We start from the raw sequence: 16,620 nt of genomic DNA on the forward strand, positions 1-16,620 counted from the left end.
CTGACGCAAGATTAGCTGGAATTAACGAAAGCTTCGCGGCGGTGAGGGCGATCGCCCCACGCCCTTGCGCCCACCTCTCCTTGTTAAGGGCCTTTATTCTCATGGTTACCAACGCCAACCATCCTAAGCGTGACCTCCAGTACTTACCAGGTATGCCGCATACATAGTATTACTGAATCGCGATTAGAAAGGGATTGAGATAGCTGTCAATCCATATTGATTTTGACGTAAGTGTATGGAAATCTGTTATTTCTAATCCCTTTCTGATCGCGGCATGATAATACCGTATGCGAAATAGGAAATTATACTTATACTGGTTTCCCTGAGACGAATGCTCGGTTAGTGGTTCCAAGCAAGTTTTTAACGCGCTGGCAACGCTTACCTACCTGCCTTTGAATTTTCTCACCTAAAGTACGAGTTAGTAGGCAATAACTTTGACTTTCGCACATAAATTTGACGCATCGCTCGGAAGTTTCAAAGTTATTCACTTTTACATGTAGTAGGTGATTTAAGTTTAATTGTTTGGAATCTTCAACAAAAAAATAGTCAGAAGATTTTCGCACATTTGTCTTGTCTAAATCTTACTCGTGTTGTGACTGGGCTAACTTGAGCAACTCTCCTAAAATTACCGTAATTACTATTCAACTGGGCGACTGGTGTTAGAGGAGTGGTCAATGGCCAACAAATAATTGAATGCCTTCAAGTAAACCTTAAAATATGACAAATTAGTTCCGGCTTGCCCAACTGACATGTTTTGCGCTACACCACTAACCGTAATCGTTGGTCTGTTTGTTAAATAAAAATGTTATGTTATACCGCATGTTCTGATACATTAATGTAGGTGTGAGATCGTGATCTTGAAGCGCGCTTCGCGTGAATAGCGCGGTCCCTCCAGCAGTGTCACGATCACCAATTGACCCGACCTAAATTGCGTCGAACAAGCCATCGTTGCCTGTCGTTATATCGAACAAGCTGACGATAACTTTTTACACGTTTATTAAGTATAAGCGGCCTCATTCCGCGTTATGCCTTTTTCGTATCAAACTATTAATATCACTATCGGATTAACTACATCTCTTGATTTCTCTTAGAGCAAAAGTTTTATACGTTCCCGCAAATTCAATTTACATAAAATATAATTGGTATTGAATTCTCATTTCTAACAAAGGGCTCCAGTTACCACCCTCTAAGTTTACTAATGAAGGGCCTTTAATAGCACGCTATCGGATATTCTTGGAATTAGGTTTCATTATATTTCTACTGAAAGTACAGAATATTAATAGTTATTATTAAACGAATATCGTCAATTATTCTATTAATAGCGCAGTTGGGTGCGTGGGAGGGTGGATATTTGTTTCTATTTATAAAAGGGCGATGAATATCTCTTGGAGATATTTGACAGTTCTTGATGGTATATTACCTACAGCTATTACCTAATACCTATAGTGATTATTAAGCTGCTGAGTTTGTTTTCAATTTTGAAATATGTTTTCGCTACAAGTCATTCTCATTACAATCTTCGAATCCTAATTAGACCTCTTAGAAGTTAAAATTCAAAAGATCCTTTCTTACTTGAGCTCTTAATTTTTTTTAAAATATGTTTTACAATTCACGGAAGTATTTTCAAATAGGTTGGTTATCTGATCTGCATAGTACTTAAATACTATTTGCTGCTTAGTGCTTACATTTTTCGGTTAGCAGTAAATTCGCAAGTAACCTGTTTTTGTAACGCAAGGGTACAGAAAACTAGGTTTACGTCAACCGTTCGAGCATTTTACTAGTGAAATAGCGATTCAATTTCGTAGATGGCCAACTCTAAATGTCTGGGCACATGCTAACTTTCAGCTCAACCCCGTACTGTGAGAAAAAGGCGCGCTAACGTTCCGCGGGGGAGTCCTGAAACAACAAAGTTACTTGTCGTGAACGCTTGCTATACCAGGGGGCAGTTTCTCAAAAGATTGTAACTTGTAATATAAGTGGAAGTCCCTTTCTAACAAAAGCTGTCAAAAAGTGACATCCGCTTGTATGACAATCCGCTTTTGTGAAACGGGCTCCTGATAGTTTATTGTTGAGTTAGTGGCTTTTGTCAGAGTTTTCAATCCGCTCTTCCTTTACAGTTAACATCAAATAGATAGTGTATTTTCAAATAAATAAATAAATGTATGGTACTTTAAAAAAACCGGTTGCTTTACCGGCAAATTTTCACGAATAAAAAGTACCTCACGTAACTTTCACATTTAATTTTACAAGAAAAATATAAGGTATACAAAAAAAGGTTTACTCTATGAAGGCGTGTGTTTTTGAGAATCGAGAACAAAGGTCCTTACATTAACAGCCCTAAGATTAATAGTCTGCATAAATAACAAAGAATCAGCATTACTTTTAAGTTTTAATAACCTCGTGAAATATAAATGGTAGACTCATTTCATCTGTTATCTTTATAAAATTAGATCGTGATGAAACTCATTCATTATATCGAACGAGATATATTTATAGTAACACGTTTTATTTTCGGCGGGCTGGCAGTAAAAGGAGATCCATATAAATCAGCTAATATTTGGGATGATTTTCTATCAATACATAGTGTACATGAAAGAAATGTATTATTCAGAGGTTTTAGGCGTGATAGGTAAGTACGAGTATACCTGTTGTGATGACGTTACCGAGGTTTGTCAATGGCTTATCGTATTTTGTCATGCGATCGTTTACTTGGAGAGGAAATGCGATTTCCGTGTCCTCCAATGAAAACGGTTGAGTATGAGTTTAGGCAGTAATAGACACTTAATGGAATCGTGAGCGTGTTGTGAGGGGCAGTTTTCGTGGTTTCCATTTCAAATGGAGAAATAAGTAGACTCGAAGTAGTCGTGCCCGAATTGCAAATATAAGTAGCCATATTTTTATCTATACGCTATACGCTCCATAGTATTTTGTGTTGTTGTTTTTTGTGTTTCGAATAAATAAATCATTCGACCTTTTCATTCATTTCATTATTATCAATAGCAGATAATTTCGCTTTTGGAGTGATGAATCGCCAATACAAATGCAAAGTAGCATTATTTGCTATTATAGGTATAGTAGGTATTACAATCATATCAACTTTTACTAACGTATGAATAAATAAATCATTGCATTATATGGCAATCTGTAGATCTCTATACTTATCGGTCCTTTTCTCCTCAAAAAATTACGGTTCTTTGTTCGGGTGTGTTTGTCAATCTTGAATCAGATTTTTCAAATTATAAAGCCGGCTTAGGGGTCTGCAGTGATTGAGGGCCTGGTCTCCCTCGGGTCGCGGCGGAATATATATTGCGTGATGCTGGTGCGGTGCGTGAAAGACTGGAAAAATCCCATTATCGTTAGCCGCCGTCCACACCTGCTCACTGAATAAATAAAAGATGGATTCACTATTAGGCCAATATGATTTACGACAGTGCTTAGGTTCGTTATTCATTGGGGCTCTTAAAAATGGGGTGTCTGTAGCGTATCTACAGTAGATAGGCATGCTGCTTCAAATTCTAGTCCACGATGAATCTTGCCACATTGAATATGTTTATGAATGCGAGATGTTATAATTTATCTTTTATTATAATGGTTACTGGAACAAAGTACAAAGTGCTCAGAATTCAAGTACCTAATGCAGAAAATAGAGAAACTGTCTAGTTGCTGCCAGCTCCAATAAACTAGTTCCACGCATTCTGAATATTGCATATTCCTAACAAGGAAACTTTTGCCTTAGCGCTACTATTTATTTGAGATAGCAATATTGTTGATAAATTGCTCGGAAAATGCTGATACATTTTCATTATTATCGATTCTGTGCCGTCCTACGTAAAACTCGTAAATTTGTGCATAAATCCAGGATCATCCGTGTCGACGAGTTAAGACATTTATATTTTGAGAGCTGAGCGCCCGGAGTTCACCCGAGTCTACAGCTTTGGCGTTAATATGAGGATAAGGCAAATCTTTTATAAGCCGATAACTTCGGCTCGGAATCCACAGCCGCTGGGAGTCGGAGATATCGGTAATTTTTCTCTCATTTGCCGTTATCGACGACAAGCTTGCCTGCCGGTGACAGCGGGATTTATCTTATAGCGGAAATAAACAGTTATCCATTCATCAGCTGTATCTAATATACTTGACACCTAAAAATAATCTTAAATGTCTTTAATATTATCTCCGTATTTATTTTTCGATTTACTTCCTTGTGGGACTACGGCATTTGCTAAACCGATTACCGATGTTAGACAAAGTTTGGCCCCGAGACGAAGGTTCCGACCTGTCTGGACGACGCGTAATGGCTGAAGTTTCTTATCGCCGAACGTGCACCAAAGCGGTCTTGTAGTTATTGGCGATTACTTGTTTGTTGCGATATTGTCAACTTGTCACCAAGTATAGTAGTTTACATAAGCGGAATGGGTTTACGAAAGACGCTTACGAAGTATTCAGGATCAAAATACTACTCTTAGCTCAACGTTATATACTTTAAATCAACTTATTTTGCTAACGAAACTTCTGAACCCTAACATTTCATGTCTCATTTCAGAAACAAAGAACGAATTAGAAGATCTCATGGCTGATATTAAGAAAACTGCCAACAAAGTCAGAGGAAAGTTAAAACGTAAGTTGGATTCACACGTACAAATTTCCATTGTCACTTTCACACATTCTCAAGCGAGAATGTACTTAACCTTGTTCCTGGGAAACTTTCAGCGAGTTTTAGCCTTGTGAGATGATAAGCTTCCCTCTATTAATTAGTTAAATGTTCTCCTGGCGCGCTGTATTCTGTGGAAGCGTGTCATAAGTAAGATTAAAATAGCTTGCGTGGAAAAGATTGGAAGCTTTTCGTTAAGTCCGGAAATATTCCTCTGCAATGCGAGGTATTATTGTTTAAATGCTATTAAATCCAATGGACCAGACTTATATCTAATTGATTTTGCCTGAAAATACATTCTCCACAGACAACGAAACTTCCTCTTCACAGAATTTGCCAAATAGGTGCACTTACTTCCTTTGTGTACAACAGCGAAAAGCGAGTTTTTGAAAACTTTTAGAGTACGTTGCTCAATGTTTTCATAAACAAATATTGACCAAGTCTTTTTCATCTGGTCTCTGATTCTCTTTCAGCTTCGTACAAATATTGGTAGTTATTTGTATGTAATTTTTATACAAGAAATAATTGTACTACTTCTACAATTACTACAATCCACAGACATAGAGCAGAACATCGAGCAGGAGGAGCACTCTAACAAATCATCGGCGGATCTCAGGATAAGAAAGACACAGCACTCGACCCTGTCTCGCAAATTCGTTGAAGTGATGACCGAGTACAACCGCACGCAGACGGACTACCGGGACCGCTGCAAAAACCGGATACTGCGGCAGCTGGAGATCACCGGCCGGAACACCACGGATGAGGAGCTGGAGACTATGCTGGAGCAGGACAACCCCGCAGTCTTCACGCAAGGGGTCAGTTACTTTTTACTAACAACTCTAGTCTAGCTTTAAGTAACTCGGGCGACAGGCCATCCAAGTGTTGACCAAGTTCAACCTGACGCTGACGAACAGGGACCGCTGCAAGAACAGGATTCAGGAGGCAGCTGGGGCCTTTTCACCACGGTGACAATTGATACTTGACACTGACAATGGCAGCGTCAATATTTACTTGTTGGACCAGCAACGTACGGCGAATTGCCACTGTCAGATGACAATTGTCACCGTGGTGAAACAGGGGCCTGGAGGCAGATGAAAGAGTTCGAGATACATCTTTCCCTTTATTGACTTTGTGACATTCTTCACACGGTACATATGTATTACGTCAATTTAGTGGTAGGTAATCTTGAACTCCCTTTTTCCAAAAATTATCACAGAACCTTCGTTGAGACGAGATCTCCCTCTTCCAACCCCATCGACTTTGTGCGTTTTTAGTTATTTAGACAGATTTTCTATTGCATCGATCGTCAGTTTTTCACATAACATTATTTTTTAATTTAAGGTTTGGTCAGTAGTATTTCTCCGAGCCGCCGTAAGGACTAATGGACTTTGATACAAAGGGCTGTAAGCGCAAGTCACGTTCGTTGAAATAAGCGTGTCAGGAAAATGTCGTTTTTCCATGTCTACAAAAAGCGGCTAGCCCCATTTTTAACGTAGCTTTTTATTCCAAATATTTAGCGCTAAAATTCTTTTTTCTCATAATGAATGTCGTTAAACTGTAACATAATTCTCCACAGGACCAACCGCAGGATAGTCAAATGAACCCAAAATAACTAATCTTGAGCACCACATTCATTGTTAGAACATCCAAAATTATACTTCAAAGTACTCGTATAATTAATGAACAAAGGCACAGAACAGAATTTGTGTGCACGTCTCGTAACGGTATTGTTGACTGGATTTACCTACTGCTTTCCGGCAAACAAATATCCACCGCCCGTTACTAATATTTAATGTTGGCTCTTTACAAGTGGAAATGAAACTAACGATGAAGCTCCGCGCCCCGCACGAAAATTCGTCCGAAAGTAGAAATCGATGAGTCAAGCTCAAGCCTTCCGAGCCTCTGGGAATGTCGCCAGAACGCTAAATTGTGCCTTCGAAAAATATGCGGATAAGTTTTAGGTTCGAATCCTGGCTTGAATGTGTTTGTTGAAGAATAACTTGTCATAATTAAATCCCTGGTCTTGGAAGTATGGCAGTTGAATTCATAAAATGAAAAAGCTCGGGTGTTTGGTAAATGAGCAGATCACAGCATAATTTAGATAGCAATCAATGCTGCCGGGAAATAAATTGTGGTAGAAAGATGATATGCAGTCGCGTTAAAACAGAATATTTCAACGGCATTTCCATTTCCACGCGTACCAACTGACCCACATGCACGACGGATAATCTCTAAATGGCCTTAGCTGCAGATTGCAGTACACAATGCATAATGGCTGTTCATTAAAAATGTTCCCAGGTGCAGGCCGTCAATGTAGGTCGGGCTTTAGCTTTTAATAAAACATACTTTCTGAATCAGACTTCTGCAACTAGCAAACCAGTAAATTACCTTTTGCCGAACAAATACAAGGTTCGATTGAAATTTCCACGCTGCAATTTCGAATCGTGATGAATTGGGCACACGCTTTTATTGAATTACTAGCAATCTGTTGGAGCTTGAAATACTCGTGACGAATTTATATGAAATATATGTATGTCTTTCGCGCGTGTTCAAAGTAGGTTGCTGTGCTGTGTTACGTATGCTATGAAGTAATACACAACAATTACGCAAATTGACTGCAGCTACTTTGTAATTAGTTTAGATCGATGAAATACCTGTATCGAACGGTATCACAGTTGAAACGGGGAATCATGCATGACATGAAACACATTTGTGCCACCATAATACAATATTCATGACATAGTTAAGTCACCGTGTTAAGTATCTTATACAGTTTTTGTTAGTGTTTTAACGTTCAGGAATAATGCTGATAATGAAAAACTCATACTTACTAGCAACGGGTATATGATATCTACCTATTTTGTTAAATCGTTATCTATTTATATTACATTCTAATAACAACAAGGCATAATTGTAAACTAAACAATAACACATATCTAAATATCGAACAAAAATAATAATTTATCCTTTATTCAGCCTTTAACAAAATTATATTGCGATTCTGCACTGCCGATTTTGACTTTTTTTTTAAGTTTTTTTTATTTACTTTTTTAATTTACTAGGCACCTATTTTTGCTAAGGATAGTACAATATTTTACCACTTTGTCAATTACAAACAAGTAGTACGATCTCTTCATTTATATCATGATCGCGTTTATCGGACAAGACATGATAGTATTGATAGTTACTCGAACAATATACCTACGTGCACTTTTTGACACCGCGCGTTAGTAACAGACGAGCGCATTAAATCAATTCTGCGCATCAACCTCAAGCTCCCGGCTTAACATATTTCAATCCCGTTTCCAGATAATAATGGAGACGCAGCAGGCCAAGCAGACGCTGGCCGACATCGAGGCGCGGCACGCCGACATCATCAAGCTGGAGACCTCCATCCGCGAGCTGCACGACATGTTCATGGACATGGCGATGCTTGTCGAGAGCCAGGTCAATCACACACACATACACACTAACAAACAGATAGCGTCGGTTGGAATTGCTAATGGTATTGCAGCAAGACTGAGAGCGTTTGTCGATAAATCTAACATCGAATTGAATTGCATACTTGAGGTAATTTTAACACGAACTAATGTAGATAGTTCGTTGATAATCTTGAAACCATTCAACAGTTGAGCTAATGTTTGATGGAAGCGTAAATTACGAATTATAATATTATTTCAAGCATATTTTTGTATGACACTAGCTTGAAAACAGGACCACCATGGCAATGCAACCGTCAGTGGCAAATATTACGTAATAGAGTTTAACTAGCTTTAAGATAAGGTAACTCTTTCTACCATAAAAATAATTACAAACATCCTGTAATCAATACCTTGCTTACTGAACACTTATGTCTTGCTGAAATACTGTACGTCTAATAAGTAATAAGTTGATGATAAAGACCCAGAGTCATTACTTTGACACATAGGTACGTGAAGTGGTAAAGGGACTACAACTATAATCATACCACCCATGACATTACGTCGATTGAAGGAGTTGCACGGTGGTATAATACTCGTAGCTTATCAGAAGAATAATGGATGTCCTGTAGAGGTGTATATCCAACGATTAATAGGAATGCTCTTGAGAACTACCCTTATTCTCTCAAAAGTTGCACACAAACTTTACTGCTTCGTTTAAACTTGTTTGCTACATTGTCTGGAATATAACGGATAGTGGACGCTCTTTGCTCAGTCACTTTGGGTGTATCCACTGTTGACTTGCCTGTTACATTGTACTGCCTAAACATGAAAGTTCCGTTGCATTTATGGTTTTGTACATCGTAAACTTCACTATTCAAGAAAACTTTTACTATTGTTTAAAACTACATAAAGTAAGAGATCCCTCCACTATGAAAGAAATACCGTAGCATACAACACCGGTAATTGGCATCAGCATATAAATTGTGTAGTACACGCAAGTAAACGATGGACATGTATGTTATGTATGTTCCTGCAATTCATTGCCGATTAACATGATATCTGCTGACACGACAATGTTAAGCACATTCCTAGATTAAAAGCAACTGTTTTTATGGGTACATTAGTATTTATGAATAATCAAATAAACAAGTTCCTCTGGGTGCAGGGAGAGATGATCGACCGCATTGAGTATCATGTAGAGCACGCTGTGGACTATGTCCAAACTGCCACCCAAGACACAAAGAAGGCCCTAAAATATCAGAGCAAAGCTCGACGGGTGAGTTGTCATCATTCCAGTACCAGCCATTCGTTGCTAATGCGTTTTTTTGTTTTGTTTGTCCCCCTTCTCCCCCTCCGGTTCCTTTCCCCTGTAATGTTGCGATATGTTTTGTGAATGGTTCGACTCCCACGTTACCTCGCATTTTGTTTTCGTTACATCAATCGGTGATTGGTTCAAACACCCCCGCTTTAACTGTTGTGTGACAATAACTGTTCTACTCGCTGTCTAACACTGGATGGAAACGGGCTAACCTCCATTACTAACTGTTCTTTTGTCATCGGTGTGTGCGTAATTTGCCTTCGGTATTTGGTATATAAATATTCTTGTTATATAATAACCACTGCTAACATTTACTTCTCACATTTGATCTTTTAACGTGTTATTATGTAACAATGTTTTCGATTTGTTGCAAGTTTTTATTTGTCTCGCCTCGTATGGTTACGGATTAAATTATGTTTATTTGGCAAAAATAAAAACTTGCACAAAAACGTTTCTAACTAACAATGTTTCTTACATATAAAATTCATATTAACTCTTATATCTACTAAGGTAACACTAAATGTCTATTGTGGTATCACGTGTTCGTTCTGGGTGTCGTGTCATGTCTGTGGCATTTTCCAGGGTGTATTTTATTTCTGGCTACTCATTTAATTTACTACTCGAACTGGACTAATTATTCTAGCTAAAATTCGGTTGGTTCCTGTAATAAAACTCACACTGGGTCCAAAATAACGCACGTTTGAACCAATCCGCGAGTCCAGTCCCCCTCCCGGCCGCCGCGGCTGCCCTTAGCGCGCGCAGGGCGAGCTCGTGGACCGCATCGAGCACCACGTCACGCAGACCTGCGACTACGTGGACACGGGCAATGTGGAGCTGAAGAGCGCCCACAAGTGGGCCGTCAAGGCGAGGAAGGTAAACACCGAGCCTACACACACCGCGACCGCGGACGCCTAACGGGGACTCACGGGCCAACTAACGCGACCGCTATGAGGATCTAATGCCAACTTCTCCCCTTTCTCATTATTCTAAAGCCCTTGCTAGACGGTCGCCGACAAGCCCCTCAGACCGCGTGGCCTTGGTCTGGACGGACCGTGTAGACAGTTGGTTCCAACAAAATTTGACCAAAACTGACCAAGGTCAGACCAAGGACAGACGGTTAGAAGGCTTGTCGGCGACCGTGTAGCAAGGGCTTAATACATTCTGCACGTGCATGGAACCGCACGTTCGGACGAGAAAAATTGTCTCGAGTCGCAAGCACGATTTAATACTATTTTGTGAATACGTTTGCCGATAGCCAGAATATTTTAAAGGTTCATTTTATTTGGCAAATTTTCATTTTAGTTAATTATAATTAGTGAAGGTATTAACATTTTTTTTTCATGTAGCTTGCTTAGGCATGGAATCAGTGTTTTAGATGCAAAATTAAATCTGACACAAATTTGTTTATCAATGAATGTTGGTGACGGAATGAGATTACACAAACAGTTAAAAGCAATCAATTATTAATTAAAACTCGACTGTAACTGATAGAATAATGAGGTCTATTTTAAGCCCTACTTATCTATAGTATTAAAGGTATTTATTAGAACGTACCTAAATTGAAAACTATCCCACGTGGCTCGGTCATTTTTGCCCATGAGATAATACCATAGGGGCTATTCATAAATTACGTCATTTCAAATTTTGGGGTCTGGACATCGGATGATGGTAGCATGACTTAGGGGGAAACGGGGTCATTCAAAGCATGATTTTTGGATGATTTTAGGGGGGGGAGGGGGGGAAATCGTCAAAAATAGATGACGTAATTTATGAACAGCCCCATAGACACAAAACATAGATTCAGCATGTAATAATCTAATTTAAACTGTTGTGAGACATGCTAACATTGAATAATTTTACGGTTTAGACTCACTTGTTTTACGTCACTCGCGCGACATGTTTCGGAGAGCCTAGGTGTCCTTTCTCAAGCACTAACAGTGCGAGCAGCGTTCACGACGGCCGTGTATCGCGTACTGCGGCACGCCGCGTCGCACGCTGCGCGCGCGCCGAGAAAACCGGTTGGGGGAGGTCTTCCGCTGTCATTGTAGGCGGGCATAGTGGTGTCTTTGGGCTTTGGTCACCTAACACTTGTAGCGATACACATAGCATATATAGCATAGTGAGTTCGTGCTGTGTATCGCTACAAGTGTTAGGTGACCAAAGCCCAAAGACACCACTATGCCCGCCTACAATGACAGTGGAAGACCTCCCCCAACCGGTTTTCTCGGCGCGCGCGCAGCGTGCGACGCGGCGTGCCGCAGTACGCGATACACGGCCGTCGTGAACGCTGCTCGCACTGTTAGTGCTTGAGAAAGGAGACCTAGGCTCTCCGAAACATGTCGCGCGAGTGACTTAAAACAAGTAAACCGTAAAATTATTCAATGTAATAATCTTTTGTATCTCATCTCATGGCATTATGTCATTGACAGAAAGACTGAGTCATACAGTTTTCTTTATTTAAATTTTCTTAATCACGTAAAAACCCTACATGAAAAAACTGGAATAATGTTGTCTATGAAAATTTACTATAGTCCGAAACAAATTTGTGTTTGATTTAAATTATATGTCGCAATGTGGTTGCAGTGGTGACGGTTATACAATGAGCTTATTATCTATAAATATTTATGAATAAATAAATACAGAATACAATCCTATTTTTGTTAAAAAGCATGTTTAAAAATATTTATGCGTAATATACCTATGTAATATTATTTACTTTTGGACAGGCATATCCATATGCGTATTAGTTGTGCACAGTTAATTATTTACTTTTTTTCTTGGAAATCGACAAGTAAAACGTTAATTACATACTCGAGCAAATGTCGATTTAAGGCAGCATTAGTTTAAGTAATTAATTATATTGTCCATATTTTAAAATATTTTCCGATTCACTTTTATTTAGTGGTTGTAATTGATATAATTTACCAATGAATCGCTAACGAAACGTGTGCCAATAAACTATTAGTTCAACTATTGCTGCCAATACCAGTCCAAGATTGCAAACATTTATTTGCCTAATGCCCGTCAGCTTTCCGCAGTTACACCGATTTTATTTTCTTTTGTTTTCCCTTGTCATTGCAGAAAAAGATCTTCATCATGATATGCCTCGCTGTTACGCTGGTTATCCTAATAATTATCCTCGCCGTCACATTGAGTTAGATAACGGAGGCGACCCACGGGCCACGGACACACGCGTGGTTGTCATCACAAGACGATGATATTTGCCTGAATACCGTTTAATTTTATCATCTTAAGTCATTAGGTAACATTGATGGATGTTACTTGTGTCGGGTGACGGTAGATGGTGCAAGGGTAGGCAAATGATGAGTTAGTAAAATTACGGGTTGATTAGAATATACCTTATTTATTTCTTTATTGCTAAAATTGTAGTTTTCAACTATTTCAATGTCTACCCTCTCGTCATCTACAAAGACATCTATGGAGATGTGATTTTCGCCACAATTGCTTAAAGGGTGGTATTTAATACAGGGGTACATAAAGTAATAACTGATATAACTACGAAAGCAGTAAATGTTTTGTTTCAGTTATATCACTAAGTCTTGAGAACTAAGGAAGTCTAAAATAAAATCTTAATTATTGCATACACTCTTTTACACTACTTATGTTCAATCGTGGCTTAGAATTGTGTTATTTCAAGCAAATGTGATGAAAAACATTGTGTGTAAAACGGACGATGTTTAAATTGTAAACTTAAGTCTTAATAATAACTGACTTTCGTTAACAATTTTTGCAATATCGCCCTTATTCCACAATGTACTTATTACTCTTAATGAACGGTGCTACCTGAGTAGGTTATTCAAAATAATCTGATCGATCAGATGCGCTTTTTTCAGTTCTACCACTTTCCAAAGAAAATATTTTATATTTTACATTTGAAATGTATTCCTCATGGATGTCTTGTCGTTTTCGTCTGTCACAAAAGTGTAAATTCAGACTATGTACCTAAATGTAATTTACTGTTCAGCAGGCAGGTTTATCAATAATGTTCTTATTTTGTGATATTCCACCAAGAAAAAGGCCGCAATGTGATTAATAACTTCTAATACTTTTATGATGCCAATGCCGTAAATTTTTGTAAAACTAATAACAATTCTTATGGCGTAAACCCTGTTAATTATACGTTAATTTAGCGTTCACATTGTGGCTGAAATTAGTAGGCATCTTGTTTATTACTGCCCCTTACTCGAATTGTCTTGCAAAAAATTTGCTGTTCGTACCTAATAAACAATTTAAAGACAATATAATGCGAAGTGCAATAATATTAAATTGTGCTTTAGGTTAATCGTCGTTATAGCTTTGCTATGTTGCCATGGATGTCATTCTGTAAAATATAGATAGCGAAGGGTTTGTTGGATAGCTACATACCTTATTCTAAACAGATTTATTTCTTACGAATTACGCTATCAAGAATAATTGTAGAGTGACAAAAAAACATGTTTTAATTTGTCAGCCCGACAATGCGGTAGATAAATACTGTCCAACAAACACTTTGCTGATAGTAGCTTGCAGAATAAGGACCGGTTGACATCAGGCGCTTTTGTACCTAATGATGTTATTCATTTCATTAGACAAATAATACGATTTAAATCAGCTAACAATTTAAATAATAAACTATGTGAATACAATTGTATACTTGTTATAGGTGTTGTTAGTTAAACATACAAACATCACAATTGATGACCGGGCGTATTTTAAGTAGGTACATTAACTTAATTATTAATGCTTCCTGCTGTTGATTTGAGAACAAGCTAAAATAATTTATTGAATATTTGTAATATACATATTAATGTAATCACGCACAAATCCAATAAGTAGATGAAGTTAGGTATTTATTCGCTTATTCCTTAATGAAAATTGTTTTTTCTCATTGTATCTTTTTATTCACTAAAAGTACTTTGCTGTACTGTTAGTAGGGAATTTGAGATTTAGTGATTAGTCAATATTTTTAGATTTTGTTGAATCAATCACTATGAAATCGACACCAGTATTGTCTTAACTATATTAATAATTTTAATGTTTTGCATATCCTTATATATTATTTTAAAGAATAATAAAAAAAAAGCAAACGAATTTAATTTAAGTGTGGTTTCAGCTTATTGGTTAAAAGATTATTGGCTGTCGATGATATAGGTACCAATGTGGCAAAAGTCACTTGTGTTAATAGTTTAGAAGATCTGTTTTATTTGTTCTTATACATGTACACAACTGCTAAAAGTAATTGGTGTCATTACTTATATTTTATTATATATTTTAATTGCCGATTGAGTTGTAGTGTAGGTTACATTTTTAGTCCTGTTATACCAAGGTATATTAAGATGTTTGCTACATTAGTCTGTTATTAATTTGATAGATATTTAAAGTATTGTTTCATATAAACGTATTGTCTTGCTAAACTGCATTTAATGACAGCATTTTTTCTTGAAATATATTTAAACGAAGTATAATTTTTATGTAGGAGAATATAGTTTATTACTTCTTTTATTGCATATCTTGTATTATTATTGTTAACTTGTGATTAACATATAAATTATGGTATATTGTTTAGCTGATAACTTCTTTGTAGCTTTACAGAAGCGTCATAAACCATATTCACGTACAGCTTGTCACGCGTTTTAAATAATTAATCGAAAGACTGTGAAATATAATTTAATGCCATTCAACATTATTGTTTATTATTAGTTACTTAATAACGGTAAAATTGTATTAAGAGGTTACGTCTTAATTTCGCTAATATTAATGTCCGTGCAACGGGCGCGGCGACCCAAATTTATTTATACAAATTATAAATAAAGAAACGTTTTAATGTTTACTCAAGATGTAAATAATTATGGTAAGAACTTTTGAAAATAATATTATATTTAATTTATTTCTATTTTATTTTATTTTAACTCTCCTATTTTCTAATACGATACCTAATTGTAAGACCGAGGCAAAGGACGCACCCACCTGTGATCATTCATAGTAGATAGCGGTTTTGATTAGTTTCCACCGTTTAATTATTTGATATTACGGAGAGGGCGGCGCGTGGCGCTCGCCCCGGACGTGTCTAAAGCGTAATGTTGCATGCTCGCCGCCGGCCGTCTACAGAAGAAGATCATGATCCTAGTGTGCTTGCTGATACTGGGGCTGGTGGTCGTGGGCTACGTCTCCAGCTACTTCTACTAGCTTCTCCGCCAAATGCTCAAAGGTAACTCGCCGCCGCGAGCGCCCGCGGCCGCGGCGCGCCGACCGCCGCGGCCGCGCCCGCTCGCTCCCACTACTAGATATCTAATAAGTGTTGTGTTTGTTCAATGTGCAGAAGAAGATAATGATTCTGCTGTGTCTGCTCGTGCTCGCCCTTCTCGCGACCGGCTACGTGTATAAAACCTTCTTCCTTTAAACGGTCGAACGGGGCCCGGGGGCAGGTTTGCGAATATTTACTTGGGCTTCATAGACGGCATTCATAATTAGAGTTTTTGATAATGATTGAGTAGAGGCTGTGCTGACATCGTCGGATTAAACGTTCATTATAGTTGCATTATAGCAAACTTAGAATCTGCCTTGATGCGGCGCTCGTATTGGATCAAAAATTGTATTTGGTCCAGATTAGATATATGTTCTTATAAATAAATGATTGGGGTTGAAATTAAATAAATCAAAAATCCGTTTTAACTTAATAATTGGAAGACCAATTGACGTTGCAAAAGAATACTACGCTGAACGCAAAACCACCAATAAATCATGTATCTACACTGTGACAGCATATTCACATTCAAGTCACGGCTCACTGGTTTTTTTATTTATAAAAAGTCCGCTTATCTTCCGAGTCCTGACCGTCTAGCATGATGCTTGGAAACGCGCAAGATGTATGGAGTCGCGCGCGAGAATGCATCCCATGCTAGCAGGTCTGGACGTCTGGTGCCTTCCGAGTTGATTAGACCGTATTATGACCGTGTTAAAGTTTAGTAACGTATGAAATTGAGAAATAATCTGTGAGCCTTGATTTTTTCATTCGGCGCAATACATCTAAGCGTTAATTTATATTCCCATTATTTTTATTTTTCCAATAAACTACATTATACTTTTAACGTTTAAAGAGATATAAAGCGCCGAGTGAAAATAAGTAAACACGCCTATCGAGTCTTAACTGTATCCCATACAGTATCATACAGCAGACAAGCATGAACATACACGTGTGCTTTTAGTTTTTACTTTAGATTAGGGATTAA

The 16,620-nt window shown here is 37.9% G+C and overlaps 1 protein-coding gene across 6 annotated transcripts in view; it reads left to right on the forward strand.

The window, feature by feature from the left end:
* Nucleotides 1–16,620, forward strand: part of LOC134648766 (syntaxin-1A) — a 76,794-nt gene that overhangs the window by 57,648 nt on the left and 2,526 nt on the right. Inside the window, exons 4-8 of one of the 6 annotated variants that reach the window (XM_063503322.1) lie at nucleotides 4,544–4,618; nucleotides 5,210–5,466; nucleotides 7,961–8,098; nucleotides 10,154–10,264; nucleotides 12,473–12,725. In XM_063503322.1, coding sequence (XP_063359392.1) covers nucleotides 4,544–4,618; nucleotides 5,210–5,466; nucleotides 7,961–8,098; nucleotides 10,154–10,264; nucleotides 12,473–12,550 — 659 coding nt within the window. In that variant the 3' untranslated portion in view covers nucleotides 12,551–12,725. The other 5 variants (XM_063503320.1, XM_063503318.1, XM_063503319.1 and 2 more) reach the window with 5 other exon arrangements.

Source organism: Cydia amplana, chromosome 6 (assembly GCF_948474715.1).
Source record: "Cydia amplana chromosome 6, ilCydAmpl1.1, whole genome shotgun sequence".
Lineage (NCBI taxonomy): Eukaryota > Metazoa > Arthropoda > Insecta > Lepidoptera > Tortricidae > Cydia > Cydia amplana.